The 16,792-nt window shown below is 37.1% G+C and overlaps 1 protein-coding gene across 1 annotated transcript in view; it reads left to right on the forward strand.

Annotated features, from left to right (window-relative positions):
- The window catches only part of Mycbp2 (MYC binding protein 2), a 213,433-nt gene that overhangs the window by 95,398 nt on the left and 101,243 nt on the right, over window positions 1-16,792 (forward strand). The window contains 9 exon segments of the mRNA XM_040750559.1: window positions 1,277-1,411; window positions 2,268-2,351; window positions 5,711-5,807; window positions 6,738-6,930; window positions 7,301-7,575; window positions 8,506-8,727; window positions 12,769-12,960; window positions 14,130-14,336; window positions 15,724-15,855. Coding sequence (XP_040606493.1) covers window positions 1,277-1,411; window positions 2,268-2,351; window positions 5,711-5,807; window positions 6,738-6,930; window positions 7,301-7,575; window positions 8,506-8,727; window positions 12,769-12,960; window positions 14,130-14,336; window positions 15,724-15,855 — 1,537 coding nt within the window.

Here is a 16,792-nt window from a genome sequence, read left to right on the forward strand (position 1 = left end):
TTTATACAAATCTGTTCATAGCATTCTTCTTCCTTGTTGCTCTTTCTTTTTCTCATTGCCGGTGCCAGTTAAAACCAGTTACTTTTACTCTGCCACCCGCCAGGCAGTCTTACCTTTCGATGTCATTTTCTGTTAAGTTAACTTTTTGTGTATGTAGAGTCTGTCCTCTGTAACAGGCTCAATTCCAAACACTATCCTCAGACAACTCAATTATCCAAATATTTCCCCTCTTTTTATAATGCAAATATTTGGAGGGAATTTCATACATGAGAACAATGTATTTGCATGTCAGGGTTGCAGTAAACTGAGATACAGAATTGTAGTAACTTGCCTCAAATTTCCAAACTAGGAAGTCATCACTCAGAATCCTTGACCTGAGAGTCATTTTCTTGACATATTAACTCTCAGAACACTTAGCTGAATAAATAGCCCACAAACTAGGGTTAAGTTTTAATGCTTTTATAGCAATTTGTAAAAATTTATTTTATTAAAATGTTTTTATTTTGCATACCAACCCCCAGTTCCACCTCCATCCCATTTCCTCCTACCTCACCCTTCCCACCCTCTATCCACTCCTCAGAGTGGGGAAGGCCTCCCTTGGAGAGTCAACAAAGTCTAGCATACCAAGTTAAGTAGGACCAAGCCCCTCCCCACTGTATCAAGGCTGAACAAGGTATCCCTCCATAGGAATGGGCTCCAAAAAGCTAGCTCATACACTGGGGATAAGTCCTGGTCCCACTACCAGCCCTCACCCCCGACAAATCAGCTCATATAGCTGTCATCCACAGTCAGAGGGCCGAGTTTGGTCCCCTGGGGTTTCTCCGGCTGTCAGTCCAGAGTCCATGAGCTCCCACTAGATCAGCTCATGGTTTTTCCAGTCATGATCTTGTTGACCCCCCTCGCTCATATGATCCCTCCTCCCTCTCTTCACCCAAAACCTAGCAGCCCAGCCCAGTACTTGACTCTGGGTCACTGCATCTGCTTCCATCCGTTACTGGATGTAGGTTCTAGGATGACATTTAGGGTAGTCACTTTGAAAGTTTTATAAGATTTAAATATTTCGTAGAATCCATAAAGAGAAGAAAGAAATATAATTTGATTTTCTAAACATAAGGAACTGAAACTTGTTTTGGTGTCCAAAATTTAAAATAAGATTCTTGCCAGACAAGAATCTTTAAAGTAAAAAGAGCAGTATCATGGGTTTTGGCATAAGGTATTTGAAAGTAAATGCATGTATCAGACAAGTTCAAATGTGTCGACTTCTTAATTTCTCTAGAGAAAAATATGCAATGATGTTTGATGAGCCGGTTCTCCTGCAAGCTGGGTGGTGGTATGTAGCATGGGCTCGAGTGTCAGGTCCCAGCAGTGACTGTGGGTCTCATGGACAAGCTTCTATTACTACAGATGATGGGTAAGCATAGTGTTGAATTTGGACTTCTGCAACTCTTGTTTTTGTTTGTGGGATCTTGTTCTGTTGTTTCATAGAGTATTAATACAATTTATATAACCATGTATGTCATTTAGCCAGAATTCTAAATTAAAATGTAGACAACGGAGAAGACTGCATTATTCTTGTCGATGGCATATGTGTCTTTCTGGGTATTAAATTGTTTAAAAGTGTTATAACCAAATTAGAGATTACACAGAGGAAGGGTACAGGATGCTTAGGGATTTGGACACATACACACACACACACACACACACACACAGAGTCACTGTGATTTGTAAGAGAAATCTCTTAAACATTGTAGTATAGAAGTACATAGTATGGAAGGTACATGGTAATTTTTGAGGTGAATTCTGTGTTGATAAGTATTTAAGGGAAGTTAAGTCTGTCACGGGATGTTTCTCTTTCAGCTCACTGTTAGATATTGGCTAGAACTATATTCACCCAGAATAGCATGGTTCTAACATAGAGTCCGTTCAAATTGAAATATCATGACTCTGGGAAACTGGCATCACTAGATGTATGTGTTGACACTGCCTTCATTCTGCAAAGTGGAAATCTTTAGTTAGAAGCTAACTGCTGGGGTGAAACCAAACGGAAGGATAGAGGCAAGATGCTCCTCAAGTGCAGTCCTTCATCTTTTTGATAATTCTGCAACTCTCAATCAGGGCATTGCTGTTTCACAAGTGATTCTTTTCTTTAACAAATGAGTAATTTTCATTAGCATAAAATTTAAGAGCATTATTATTATATTCCTTACTTAGTGAACCTTAGAGTGTGTCACTTTTGGTATCCTACTATTCTTTTTTTTCTCCTTTAGGGTCATTTTCCAGTTCAAGAGTTCAAAGAAATCAAATAATGGTACTGATGTAAATGCTGGTCAGATACCTCAACTGTTATACAGGTATTTAAACATTTTATAGTCAAGTAATACTGTTTATCCTTTGATTGTGCTGAAATAAGATCACTATAAATATACAGCATAATAATGGAAAAATTATTAAAACATTGAACAAATTAATGTTATACTGGCAAAATGTAGCTAAATAAAATACTTAGATAATATTAATATAATTTTATAACCGTTTTCTATATCAGACTTTACATTTTTCATGATGCAGGGTATAACGATACCTGGCTGGCTTCCAGGAGAAAAGGGAAGCCCCTTTACCTTTCACTTCCTTTTATCTCTACCTTGACCACGCCCTGTTGGGCGGATAGCTTTTTGGGGTTCACTCCTACAATTCCCCTTTTAGTCTAAATAGGAGATTTAAATTTGATACAAACTCAAACATATACAACATATATACGTAGAGGATGATAATTAAGTTATAATCTACTTATCCTAAACTAAACATATCCATTCCACCTAAATTCTAAACTTATCTGAAAGGGATGCCTAAGTCTGAACACCTCCTTCCAATCCCAACCCTAAAATAATTGCAAATTAACACTAACAGGTGTAAACTATCCTCTAATGCCAATAGTAGGGAGAGGGGACGTAAACTATTCTCTAATGTCAATAGTAGGGAGAAGGGACGTGGAATTCTCAAATTTACTTCCTGCTGAAGTGGGACGATGACAATCATGGGGACCTGTGAGAAGAAATTGTTAGTGTAACAAGAGTCTTAAGTAGGTCAGTTAGTCTCCATTTTTCAGGAGAGGCTTGACTGAAGTTCCGGATTAGATTTTTGATTTTGATTGAAGCTCTTGTCTGAAGCTCTGATCAGATTGTAGAAGATGCACTGTATCAGTTCTTTGGCCTGACGATGTGTTGAGTGATGTAGTTCCAAGCTGGTTTCAGGATGGTGCTTGTCAGGTGGGGTCGATGATGTGGGGCAGTTTAGATGTATCCAGTCGAATCAGGCTGAGTCGGGGAAGTGAATCCACATTCTCTTTCTGAAGCAGCTGAAGATCGCTGTCAAGAAATCCCTTTGTCTCTGGAAAACTGAAATATTAATGTTAGCACAGAAATTCTTTTATGTGTATGAATACTGGGAAAGGCGACCCTAAGGAAGATAATTCACATGAAGGAGATTAGAGTTTTAGAAAGAATCAAATATACACAGATGACAGTCCCCGTATATATCTTTTGTTGTTGTTGTTGTTTCTGTCTTATATCAATGGCTCTTTGATATAATACAGAAAGTCTGAATTGCATTTTAACAGTATGCTTGGGTTTAAAGCAGGAGAGCCAATCCAACTCCAAAGCCAGCATTAATTAGATGAATTGGGACTCAGGCATAGTAAGAAGTGGAAGAAATAGAAATTACAATAACAAAATAGAGAGATGTAGACATTGATAATACGTCATATTATTGCATGTTTGGTGGTCCTCTGAGTAGCTATCCTTTCTTCTTTAGGTAGCCTCCTGTGTGTTTATTTGGGACTGATGTGGCTCTAGAACCAGGCAGGCGGGAAGGCTTCTCACAAGAAAAAGCTTCTCTTTACAGCAGGGTACCAATATTATAGCAATAACAATATGTCAGTAGCTGTTTGTTTAATCTACTTGTTGATTTTAATACCAATTTCAGAATGTTATAAACTAATAAAGTATGTCTTAAAGAATGTCAATTAGGATGGGAGGATATTTTAGACGTAGGCCTAATCAACTTATAGTCATTATTTTATTTGTGTTGGGAATTAACCTAGGACCCAATACATGCTAGGCACATATCCCATTACTCAGCCTTCTCTCCATCCTGATAGTCTTACAGTATTTATTTTGTGACAGAACACATTGGAAAATCTCTTACCATTAATATCCTCTTTTAGTTGAAATAGCAAAGTGTTTATGTTGTTTATTATAACAATAAGAATTTTAATTCACAATATTTCAAACATGTATTGACATATATCATCTGCTAATTGTCTATTTTTAGATTTCTTATAAACTCACATTAAAACTATATTTTTCATATTATACATAATCCCCCCCAAGCAGAAGAAATAACTCTTCCGTATCTTCTCTTCTGGTAATCACTAAAGAATTTAAATGTTAGAAACTTCATATTTTGCCAGAAAGGATTTTTGATTTTTACATTATATATTGTAGCCATTGTTTTTGATATTAGCAGAATTTTGTGAGCCTTGGCCTTAACAGATGAGCCATCTCTCCAGGCCCTTCGTATTTTTTGAATATAACAAATTGCACTGGACTGCTTTTATGGACTACTGTTGAATAACTATATGTACATTAGTAGAGAATATGACTTTTGAAGGTGAATTCTCATCCTTTCTAATATACACTAAAACCTGAAATTTTTTCTCTAATTCATTTGTTGAATTTTGTAGTCTTTGATGTTATACATACACCCCCCCAACACACACACATACACATATACACTGTGTATCGGTTTGTAAGTAAATAGGTAAGTGGGTAGGTAGGTGGGTGGATAGATGATATATCGTACTGGGTCTATTTAGTGTTGCTCTCAGGAGTTTAGTGCTGACCACTTGGAATTGGATAACCTATCAGGATCTCCCTTCCCTGGAGAACACTGATTTCCCCTCTCTCAGCAGCCATATGTGGGTGGGGTCATGGGAGACTTCTCCCATCCATATTGACATGTCAACAGGTGTCATTATGCAAGTCTTGCTTGGACAACCATATTGTTGCAATTTTGTGGGTGCAGCTTGCCTGTCATATCTAGAAGACACTGTCTAGATTCTTAAAATCTTTGTATTCACTCTTACATGACTTTCCCTGAGCTTTAGGTATAGGCTTGGGCTGTAGGTATATCAGTTGGAACTAAGCACCCCACAATCATTTATTCTCTGCATTGTGACCAGTTGTGGATCTCTGTATCAGTTTTCATCTGTTGTGAGAGAACCCACTGAGTCCCATTTGTACCTTCTTTGTGCTCGTGGATGTGGGGCATTTCCCAGAGCAGGCCACACCCATAAAGAAAACTGAGCACTCTTCTCTCAGGAGTTATTACCTGTCATAACTCCTTCCTCTCCTCCCTGTAATAGAGTAATAGAATGCTGGCTGACTTGGTCCTGTGCTGGTATCGTGCTGGCAACAGGAGCTGCTCTGCATTCATGACTATGGCATTCCTGTTAGCTCCTGTCCACCCCAACCTCTGGGTCTTAAAGCCTTTCTGTTCCCTCTTCTACGATGGTCCTTGAGATTGGGGATAGTGGAACAATGTGGATATTCCATTTGTAGCTAAGCACTTCACTGATACTGAAAAATGTACATCAAAATGTGTCACTGGACACTTACTTGAATTTAGCATACTGTCTGTCTTCTACCCCCAGACTCCCAACCAGTGACGGCAGCGCTTCCAAAGGCAAGCAGCAGACTAGTGAGCCTGTCCACATACTAAAGAGATCGTTTGCACGAACTGTCTCAGTGGTAAGCCATTTGTAACCGTTGCAGCTTCGCTACCTACCCATTGCTGAATTTTCATTCTAAGACTCTCTCAGCACAGTTTTATGAACTCAGATTTGCTTTTATTGTGGTGTCTGTATTTTAGGCAAACATAATGTGTACTTTAAACAGTGGAAAAATAAAGATGTTGCCTATGATTTTACCATGCTCAGCAGAATTGGGTTTTCTATGTCTGAAATATCTTGTAACTTTTTTAACTGGACACTCACCCTTCTAAACAGTGATTTGGTATCTTTTTATTAAGATCAGGACTGTTTTTGCTCTTTCTAAAAATTTTTATATGTACCTATAAATGACCTTATGGTCATTAGGTTATTGAAATTGTTTATATAACAAATGTATTCAGTCATTTATTTTAAATTTCATTTATTATATTATACCAGCAGTCATCTGGGCCTTGGTGAGGACTAAGGAGCCAAGTGCTCCACTCTGAGATATTTAGTGTTTGCTGTCCTGTAAGTGTGACAGTCTTCAGACGATGTAAGTCGGCAGGCAACACCAGCCCTAAGCCATGCATGAGTTTTTCAGTTCAAGTCAGGCTTTTAAGAACTGGTTATAGTTTTTATTGTACATCATAATATGCAAGTTATTTAAATAGAGGTGTAGGTATCACTGATTTATAACACTTTAACACTACTTTAAGTTGTTATACTGTACTGACATAATGTCAAAGAAACATGTAAACCATGAGTTATTTCCTTCTTCTCTCCATGTTTATAAGATAAATTAGCTATGCTGGTAAAATGAAAATGTAAAATGTACACGTGTTTCATTTCACCTATCAAACTCAGCAAAAGTTCAAGATAGTTGTGAAGTCTCAAGCCACTATTGCTCTCTTATATTCAAACTGACTCATTTTAACTGATCTGTGTGTTTTTTCATATTGTGGATTAGGAATGTTTTGAGTCATTGCTAAGTATTCTTCACTGGAGCTGGACCACCTTAGTCTTAGGAGTTGAAGAACTTAGAGGATTGAAAGGGTTCCAGTTCACAGCCACACTTCTGGATTTAGAGAGACTGCGCTTTGTGGGGACCTGTTGTCTGCGGTTACTGAGAGTCTATACCTGTGAGATATACCCAGTGTCAGGTATGGTAAATTAAATAATGGAAACAAGTCATTTCCGAGATTAAGAGAATTAATGTAAAGATAGCTAAGTGTTTAAGATCCCAAGATATTAAGTTGCTTCTAAAATTAAGGGAGGAAAAAATGTTACTTTTAAACTATATTTATCAAATAGAAAAAAAATTCAATCACAAATTTAGACTTAAATACTAATGACAGTAATTTTTTCTATGTAGATTTTTAAAAAATTATTTTGTAGCCCAAATAAACTAAGCATTTTCATTTCTGGATTATAATACCAAAGTCTGATTTTTTTTTTACTTATACAATAAATGGCTGAATTATTATTATCATGTCCATACCTTGGTTTATTAACACTTTTATTTTCTCAAAGCTACAGGAAAAGCAGTTGTAGAAGAAACTACCAAGTTAGCAGAGTGTATTGGAAAGACAAGAACTTTGTTAAGAAAAATTTTGTCGGAAGGAGTTGACCATTGCATGGTGAAGCTGGATAACGACCCTCAGGGCTACCTGAGCCAGCCCCTGAGCCTCCTGGAGGCGGTCCTTCAGGAGTGCCACAACACCTTCACCGCCTGCTTTCTGTCCTTCTACCCGACACCTGCGCTCCAGTGGGCTTGCCTTTGTGACCTGCTCAACTGTTTGGATCAGGTAGTTTAAGCTCATAATATGTTGGTTGAAAATGAAATATATTGCGTAAATACTCAGTAAGAAAATTACCTTAAATGCTCAACTTTGTCAGTTAGGACAAAGATTGGTGTGTGTCATTTGTATAGCTAAAATGTAAAAATTTGTTTCATTCTCTTGTATCATCTCTTTGTTATAAAATTGAAAGGCATGTTTATGTAACTGCTGACTTTTTCTTTCAGTCTGTAGGTGAAGTTATTTGAGAGTGGGGGCGGGGACAGTATAGTGACTGTGTGAAAACAAATGGCCCTCGGGGTCTCCACAGATGTAAGAATGGACAGAGAGAAATGAGTGAAGGATATGCTAACATCATTCATTTACTCATGAAGACACCAAATCACAGAATTTTAAAGCCCTTGGCACAAATGCTTTACAGAGCCATAGGGCAGAAAGAGATATTGACATTGATAATTGGAGACTACAGTACTCATGTTGTACAATTTTACTTTTATTTTTATTGTATGTGCTTGTGTCTGCATATATACATGCATAAACTAGGGTATGATAACATAATTTTGTGACCTTAGTAAAATGGTATTACAAAAGTACAATTTGTATTATTCAATTTAGTCAAAACTAGTTTCGGTACTTGTAGAGTAAGTGTGTTTGATAGATTCTAATGAGTCCTTTAACGTGTCACACTGAAAATGATGCTAGATAGAACTAATGACTGTAAAGAAATACACACGTATAAACACACTGGAAGTAAGCTTCTCTTGCATCCACCCCTCCCCATTATCACTAGATAATAATTTAATTATGCTTTAATGTACTGATGCGGTGTTACCCTGCAATAAAGCCACTTAAACGACTGAGTAGCAGATAATTTTGGTGTATTTGCAGAAACTTGGTTTGCATCGGTGCAGCATTTGAGGGTTCTTTTTGTTCTTAAAGGACATCCAAGAAGCAAACTTTAAGACGTCCAGCAGCCGGCTCCTTGCAGCTGTCATGTCAGCTCTGTGCCACACTTCTGTTAAGCTGACATCTATCTTCCCTATCGCGTATGATGGAGAAGTGTTGCTGCGGTCAATTGTCAAGCAAGTCAGCACAGAGAATGACTCCACACTAGCTCATCGTTTCCCGCTTTTGGTGGGACACATGGAAAAGCTCAGCCAGGTATGTCCTTCCAGAAGTGTCTTAGATCGGAGAAGTAAACAGCAGTAAGTGGCGACATGCATGGGCTGGTGCCTCATCTTCCGTATTGATAATTATGTCTGCCAAATGATTGACAAATGACCATCTGTTTCATGGTAAGAGCTATGCTCTAATTCTCCTGTTAACTAAAAGATAAATATCTTAGTTACGACTTTGTTTGCTTATTTTTATTTTCAGCTCTGTAAACCAGACTGGCCTTGAACTCACAGAGATCCGCCTGCCTCTAACTCCTGAGTACCGGGATTAATGGCGTGCACCAGCACATCTGGCTAGTGTAGCTACTATCTTATTGCCATGACGAAACACCGTAACCAAGGCAACTTATAGAAGCAGCACTGGGGATTGTTTATAGTTTCAGAGGATTAGTCAGTGATCGTCACGGTAGGGAGTGTGGTGACAGGCAGGAGTGGCACGGGACATAGCCTCTTATATCTTGATCCACTGACAGAAGGCAGAGAGAGACTGGGTATAGCATGCAATTTTAAACTTCCAGGCCCACCACTAGTGACACCTCCTCCAAGGCTACGTCTCCTAATTTCCAGTCATTCCACTGACTAGGAACCAAGCATTCAGACATATGAACCTATGGGAACCATTTTTATTCAGACCACTACAGTAAGCAGTTTTATTTTACATGACAACTCACTTCTAAAATGTGAGTATAGAGTATTTACCTACATAATAATTTATTGCTGTATCATATGAAATTAAATTACAGATAATGTAAGCAATCTTTTCTACTCTAACGTATGTTTGGCAAAATGCCTCATCACATAAGGGTGTTTGCCACCAAGCACAACAACTTAAGTTTGATCCACCATCCACCAACCTACATGGTAGAAGGAGAGCCTACACTCAGATGTTGTCCTTTGACAACCACATGTGTGAGGTGTGCGCGCGCGCACACACACACACACATACACACACCCCCCACAATAAATAAATGTATAAAGTATACAAAAAATATTATGAAAATGGGTTCAATTAAAAATTTTCTAGCATGCTAAACATTGTAAAACAAAAGACATAAGAAATATTTTTTAGTAACGGCTTTTACATTGTTAGAAAGCCCTCTAGAAAAAAATTAAAGACATTTTTATAGGATGCCTGTAGATATTTAAAATGTTATAAGGGCCAGCATCAGAAAACCTCAGCCTTACTGGTAGTTATTAATGAATGCCAGGGAAAGAAATATTGAGATAGCAAATTGTTTCTAGAAAAATAGAAAAAGTTAAATTTTTTCTTACAAGTTTCTATGCTCTGAGATTATGAAGAAATATATTAATCTTATAGATGGGCTTTTACAATTTAAATTAGTCTGAATATCTCTTTCAGCTTTTTAGAAATTATTGTATGCTTATTTGCTGTAATTTTAACTAGGTTGTAGTTGAAGTGGGTCAAAAACAAACACAGTCGTTGAATTGAGTGTCTGCAAACTACCAGATATTTTTAGATGACAAATTATCATTTTACTACTTCATGTTGTCAGTGTTTTCACAGGGAATAGGAAGAATAATTGGAAAAATGAAAGCTGTGCATTTACTTGCTAAAAAGAAAGTTTAGAAACCTCAATTAGACCCTTGAATGCTCATTACTAAGTGAAAAACTGAATTGGGTTTATTAACTTGATAGAACTTCATTCAGCCATTCAAATGGTATATTTATATTTGGAATGTTTAAAAATTAAAAGTGTATATAAATATTGGTGACTGTAAAATGTCTAGGCAAAAAGCTACTTATTGTAAGAAAATACTGAGATAAAGCAACATGGGTGATGAACTTAGGGATATTCTACTGTTTTCTTTAGGAATTACTTTTAGAATTTTATATTTTAATGCTAACGTTGTGAGTAATAGTTATGTGCTTAAACTAAAGTCCTTGAAAATATACCACAATTAATATGTATATTCATTCGTTGCCTTTTTAAATTCAAATTTTTATATATTCTTAATTAAAATGTGATTATCCCATTTTCCCAATAATTAATTATGTGCTTAAACTAAAGTCCTTGAAAATATACCACAATTAATATATATTCATTCGTTGCCTTTTTAAATTCAAATTTTTATATATTCTTAATTAAAATGTGATTATCCCATTTTCCCAATAATTAATTATGTGCTTAAACTAAAGTCCTTGAAAATATACCACAATTAATATATATTCATTCGTTGCCTTTTTAAATTCAAATTTTTATGTATTCTTAGTTAAAATGTGATTATCCCATTGTCCCTGTCTTTGTCTCCTGGACATTATACCTTTTAACATTTTGCCATAGAATGGTCAGCCATGCTCATACATACATATATTTAGAACATTTCAAATAATTAAGTATTCGTTTGGAAGCTCAGTAGCTTTCAGTTATATTTTATATAAAGAATTTATAAATGGAAAAAAAGTCCCATTTCACAATTATGCTAAAGTGTGAAATCTGGAGTAATACACCTAAAGGTAACATTATAGTTTCCACGGGAAAAATACCATTAGAAAGTCCAAAAAGAACAGAGAAATTATTTAAGTATTTTAACCATTTGTCTTTGGCTAGCTTTTCATTTGTGGTCATGATTATTGGCCCAGTACATTTTTTTAAAGTATTGAATTCTCCTTGTCCTGCTATAATCTACGCTAGCTGAAGCTTGATCATTCTGCCTTAGCTTCCCACGTACTGGGACTATTGGCAAATACCATTATCTCTGATGCCAAATTTTCTAAAGCCAAATTAAATATATGGAATTGTTAAAACTGGCTAGAACTAGTTAGAAAGCTACAGCCCCCTAGCATTCGACATGTTGCTCTCTAACGTGTCACACTGACAGACTCCTTGGAGCAGCTTCTCGTGTCACTCTTGACAGTTGCTAGTTAGAAAGTAAGCAGGCATCTGCTCGCATTCTCCTGTAGACGTTTCCTAAAGGTATGAGGTGCAGTGATTGAGCTCCTGCAGAATAGGAAGACGGAAGGGATACAGTCATTTGAGTTTTAGTAAAGTAAAAAATGGATTATTTTAATTCCAAAAATTATTACGTTGGAAATTATTCATAATATTAGTATTCAGATATCAATAGACTAAAATATGAAAAGTCTTTGAATCACTTTTGTATATAGAATTAAGACTGTACTTTAAGAGGGAAATTGATAGTGAGTCATGCTGATGTTTGCTTTAACTGAAAATTTATGTAATTACTAAATGGATTGTTCACTTACATATTTGATTTGAGAAGAAAATGACTTAGCTTCTTGGCCGCTCGTCACACAGACTGTATGGTTTCATGAATATTTTTATATATAAAGCAGTAAGGAATATAATTATTATGAAAGAACTTATCCAGGGACTAAGACTGTGCTTTTGAAAATTGAGTCATAGCAAACAATACCCCCGATTTTGGAAAGCTGAAGCTTGATGAAAGAATTGAAACTAGATAGCAAGTGTCTGATTCTCCAGTCCTTGGTAAAACTGAAGTAGTGGTTGAATACTGTGACTTCCTCACACTGGGTTACAGCACATGAGCGTGTAATAAATGACAGAAGCTTCTGTTACCTATCGGCTGACTTATAGTGCTTTCAGTATTTTCTGAAAAATATTTATGGAGTTTGGATTTTAATGAAAATATAATTTCTTATCCTGTAATTTCTACTGGCAGAGTTTGGGGTTTTGTTTTCTTTCAGAAATTAAATACAGTAGTAGTTGTAAAAGGAGTAACTGTGATTGTTTTTGTAGACTCAAGTTCTACTGAAATCCTATCTTATAGAAAAAGAGTTTTTAAAAGGATGAGTAATTGTCTGCCTAGCATGTAGAGATAGTTTATAAACTGCCATGTAGTTAAAATAAGAAAACATGTGAAAACATCACAAAGCTAATAAAAACATATCATGCAAATTATGGGTAAGAAGCAATAATTCAGGTCTAGAACTTGAGGTTATCTTATGGAAAGAATTTTACACCTGAGAACTCCGGTGAGGCAAAGTAAGGCAATGCTGTTCCCTCTCTCTTCGTGTGTGTCACAGAGTGAAGAGAACATCTCGGGGATGACAAGCTTCCGGGAAGTTCTGGAGAAGATGCTGGTCATTGTTGTGCTTCCGGTTAGAAACAGCCTTCGGAGAGAAAATGAGCTCTTCTCTTCACACTTGGTCTCTAACACCTGTGGATTACTGGCCAGCATTGTCAGTGAACTGACGGCGTCAGCCCTGGGGTCTGAGGTAAGGAACCGTCTTTCCTCTGCCTTTTGTGTGTGCTCATGAACAGCACATACATACATAAAAAGTAAAGCAGTAATTTTTGCCTTCCTGTTCTATGCTCTACTCATTTTATCTTTACTTTTTAAAACTGCGTGTGCGTGTGTGGAAAATGTGCACGAATGTGATGTGTATGCATGTATACATACAGGTATACCTTGCTATGTGTGTATGTGTGGAGAAGCCACAGACTGATGTTAGGCCTCTTTCTCTGTCCTTATTGACCATTTATTACAATCTCAAACTGAATGGGAGAATCATCTACTGGCTAGACGGTTTGGTCAGAGAGCCCCAGGTTATCATCTACACATCTGACCCTACTACTGGGGTTACAAATGTGCTACAATTCCAGCTTTTAAAAGGGTACTGGGGATCTTAGCACAGGTCTCTGTGTTCATAGTACAAATACTATGACAAAGCAATCCCCCTGTCCAATGCCATCTTTTAACTGCGTCCTGTTGATATACCCAGGTTATCAGAGTGTGCTAAAGTATATATCATCTGCCACATTACACAACTGCATGGGCTTGCTCCAGTTGTTCCATTGCTAAGTGAGGAGTAATGTTCTGAGTAAGGCTGGTAATAACAAAGGCATGGTGCTTAAAGAGCAGAAGGTGCAATTTGCCCTGTTAGGTATACAAGCACATGAAAACTCAGTCTCATCTCCACCATAGTTCTTGTAATTGTGCTAAGATATGCATAAACTAAACTTCAGCATTGTAACAATTCTTGTGCATAGTTCAGTGATAGCAAGCATTCATCTTGTTCTGTAGCCATTGTAAAAAATTCAAGAAGTATCACATGTTAAGTGTTTGATACGGTCACCTTGAAACATTGATAGGTGCCTTACATTTTGTGCAGAATAATATTATTTTTCTCTTTCCACTGCCTTTCACAGCCATTTTTATGACTCATTTGAGTGCTTTACTGATTTTGATGCTTTTGGTTTTGGTTTTGGTTTATTTTGTTTTGCCCCCAAACAGATTGTGGCTTAATTTTGAAAATCCTGTCATAGTATGAAAGATACCATTCAAATGAATGTTTCATGTCTAATTTGTATCTATTAGATACTTCGCTTCAGTTGTTTCTAGTTTACTCAGGTTGTCAGCTACTGATGGAATTGTTGTTCACAGGTTGATGGACTTAATTCTCTTCACTCTGTAAAAGCCAGTGCTAACCGATTCACAAAAACAAGTCAGGGAAGGAGTTGGAACACTGGAAATGGATCCCCCGATGCAATCTGTTTTGCAGTAGACAAACCTGGAATTGTTGTGGTTGGTTTCTCTGTCTATGGAGGAGGTGGTATACACGAGTACGAATTAGAGGTTTTGGTTGATGACGTAAGTATCACTCCTGAAGCATTTACCATTATCAAGACATGGTGGCCTCAAACCTTCAGAGTCTAACAGATTGTCTATTCATGGACAACGTGGAATCTGAACCAAAAGCTTACCTTACATAGTTGTTTGGGGGCATCTTGGAACACTTCTACCTTACTTTACTTTTATCTTTTGCAGTTTCAGAAATGGAGAGATTTTAAGTAGAACTGAAAACTAGGAAGTGCATAACTAAGCTTTTTTATTCCAAGTCTTGTGTATTTTTTTGCTGCTATTATCATTATTCATGATTCTAGAACATGTTTATGTTTAAGTGGACACTGTTTCCTCTATCAAAGGTTAAACAATTTTATTGAAATGTTAATGGAAAATTCTTACTAGCTAGTGTTTTTCTCCAATATCAAAATTATTTTAAGTGCTTGATTTTTTGCAAATTTTCTTTGATATGAGACAGAAAACATGAGAACAATTTTCTTGTAAATAGCGTCTGTTTAACTGATTCTTTAAAGCAAGTAATCTCAATTAACATCTGTAGAGAGAAGCGTTTTCCTTGCCAGTTTTTCCCCACCAGTCACCTGGGCTCTGCCATGTTGTAGTCCCCAAATAACACACAAGATGCTGTATTAATTATGAAGCTGTTGGCCTTGCTTGTTTCTTACTGGCTAGGTCTGACTTAAGTATTTACCCCATAATTGTTAATCTTAGTATTTCTCTTACCGGAGAAAGGGTCCGGAACTTTTACTCCTCTGGAGGCTACATCGTGACTCCCTGTGTTTCTCCTACCCAGAGTCCTCCTGAACTCCTAGTCCCACCTATCTTGCTTCCCTATTGACCAACAGTGCTTTAGTCAACAACCAATAAGAGACAGATTTACAGAATGGCATCTCCCATCAAACATCTACTTCATTAGGCTCTATGTGCAGTCTCTCCATGAAGATACTCAAACACTTCCAAGGCCTAAGAGAATACTAGTCAATTTATGTTTTAATCTCTTCAGGAAACAAGATAAAAGTGAATGGCTTAGAATAGCAAAATCTTTCTTTAGAATGTATAAAGAAGTGCTAATAACTAATTTCAGTGTTTTAATACATTTATTTGTGCATGTGAGTTTGTGTGCACACATGCATCCATATGCTGAGGTGCTTATGCGAAGACCAGAGGGCATCTTGTGAAGCCAGTTCTCCCCACCATGTGGGAGATCTCAGAGATCAAACTCAGCTTGTCGCGCTTGGGGACAAGTTTGTTTACCTGCTGAACCATCTTCACCAACCCATGACTAACTTTATATTCAAGGCAATAAACTGCCTAAAGACAATAATGGGTTATAATCAGAATTGTTCCTGCAATAAAGTTAAGCATCTTGTGAATTTTGTTTTTGTATATTCATTAGAGTGAACATGCAGGAGATTCAACTCATTCTCACAGATGGACATCTCTAGAATTAGTTAAAGGAACTTATACAACTGACGATTCACCCAGTGACATAGCAGAAATCAGACTTGACAAAGTTGTTCCTTTAAAGGTAATTTCAAACACATGTTTCTTTTTTTTAACAAAGAGGTAATGTTATATAGATAAAAATGATGAAAAATGGACTGGAGAGATGGCTGAATGATTAGGTATGTGTATTCATTCTCCCATGTGAGATTTATTAAATCTGGCAAAGTATCACTTTAGTACTTTGAGTCACTTCTTTTGGTGAGGCAGTTTAACATCCTTACTGTAGTGTCATCCTGACTAAATAATGACAGCAGAGAATGTGCCTCCATGTGTAGCATAGTATTGAAACTGTTTAGGTATTAGTCTTCATCTTTCCAATGTACATTGCACCAAAAATGCTACAAAGAAAAAATGTGGTCTTAAGAGTTGGTATGAGTGGTGCCATATAACTAGCAGAGCAGTTAAGAGCACAGGGGATCCTTTAAAGTGTAAAGTAGACTCATCAGAGACTTCACCCAGCTTTGATGACTGGAGCACTACATCAGTGGTTAGGAGCACTTACTCTTGTAGAGGACTGGAGTTCTGTTCCCAGTACCCACATCAGGAGGTTTATTTATGACCTGTAACTCCAGCTCCAAGGGATCCTATGTGATCTGTCCACCACACACACACACACACACACACACACACACACACACACACACACACACACACACGATCTTAATAAAAGAGCAGCTTATATATTGTCTTAGTCAGGGTTTCTACTGCTGTGATAAACACCATGATGGTGACTGGGGGAGGAAAGGGTTTAATTGGCTTACGTTTCCAAATTGTAGTCCACCACTGAAGGAAGTCAAGACAGGAACTCAAACAGGGCAGGAACCTGGAGGCAGGACCTGATTGTAGAGACCATGGAGTAGTACTGCTTGCTACCTTGCTTAGCCTGCTTTTTTATAGAATCCAGGTCCACCAGAGCAGGCTAGTCCCATCTACATCAGTCACTAAGAAAATGCCCTACA

This window comes from Mesocricetus auratus, unplaced genomic scaffold (assembly GCF_017639785.1).
Source record: "Mesocricetus auratus isolate SY011 unplaced genomic scaffold, BCM_Maur_2.0 Super-Scaffold_2245, whole genome shotgun sequence".
Taxonomy (NCBI): Eukaryota; Metazoa; Chordata; class Mammalia; order Rodentia; family Cricetidae; genus Mesocricetus; species Mesocricetus auratus.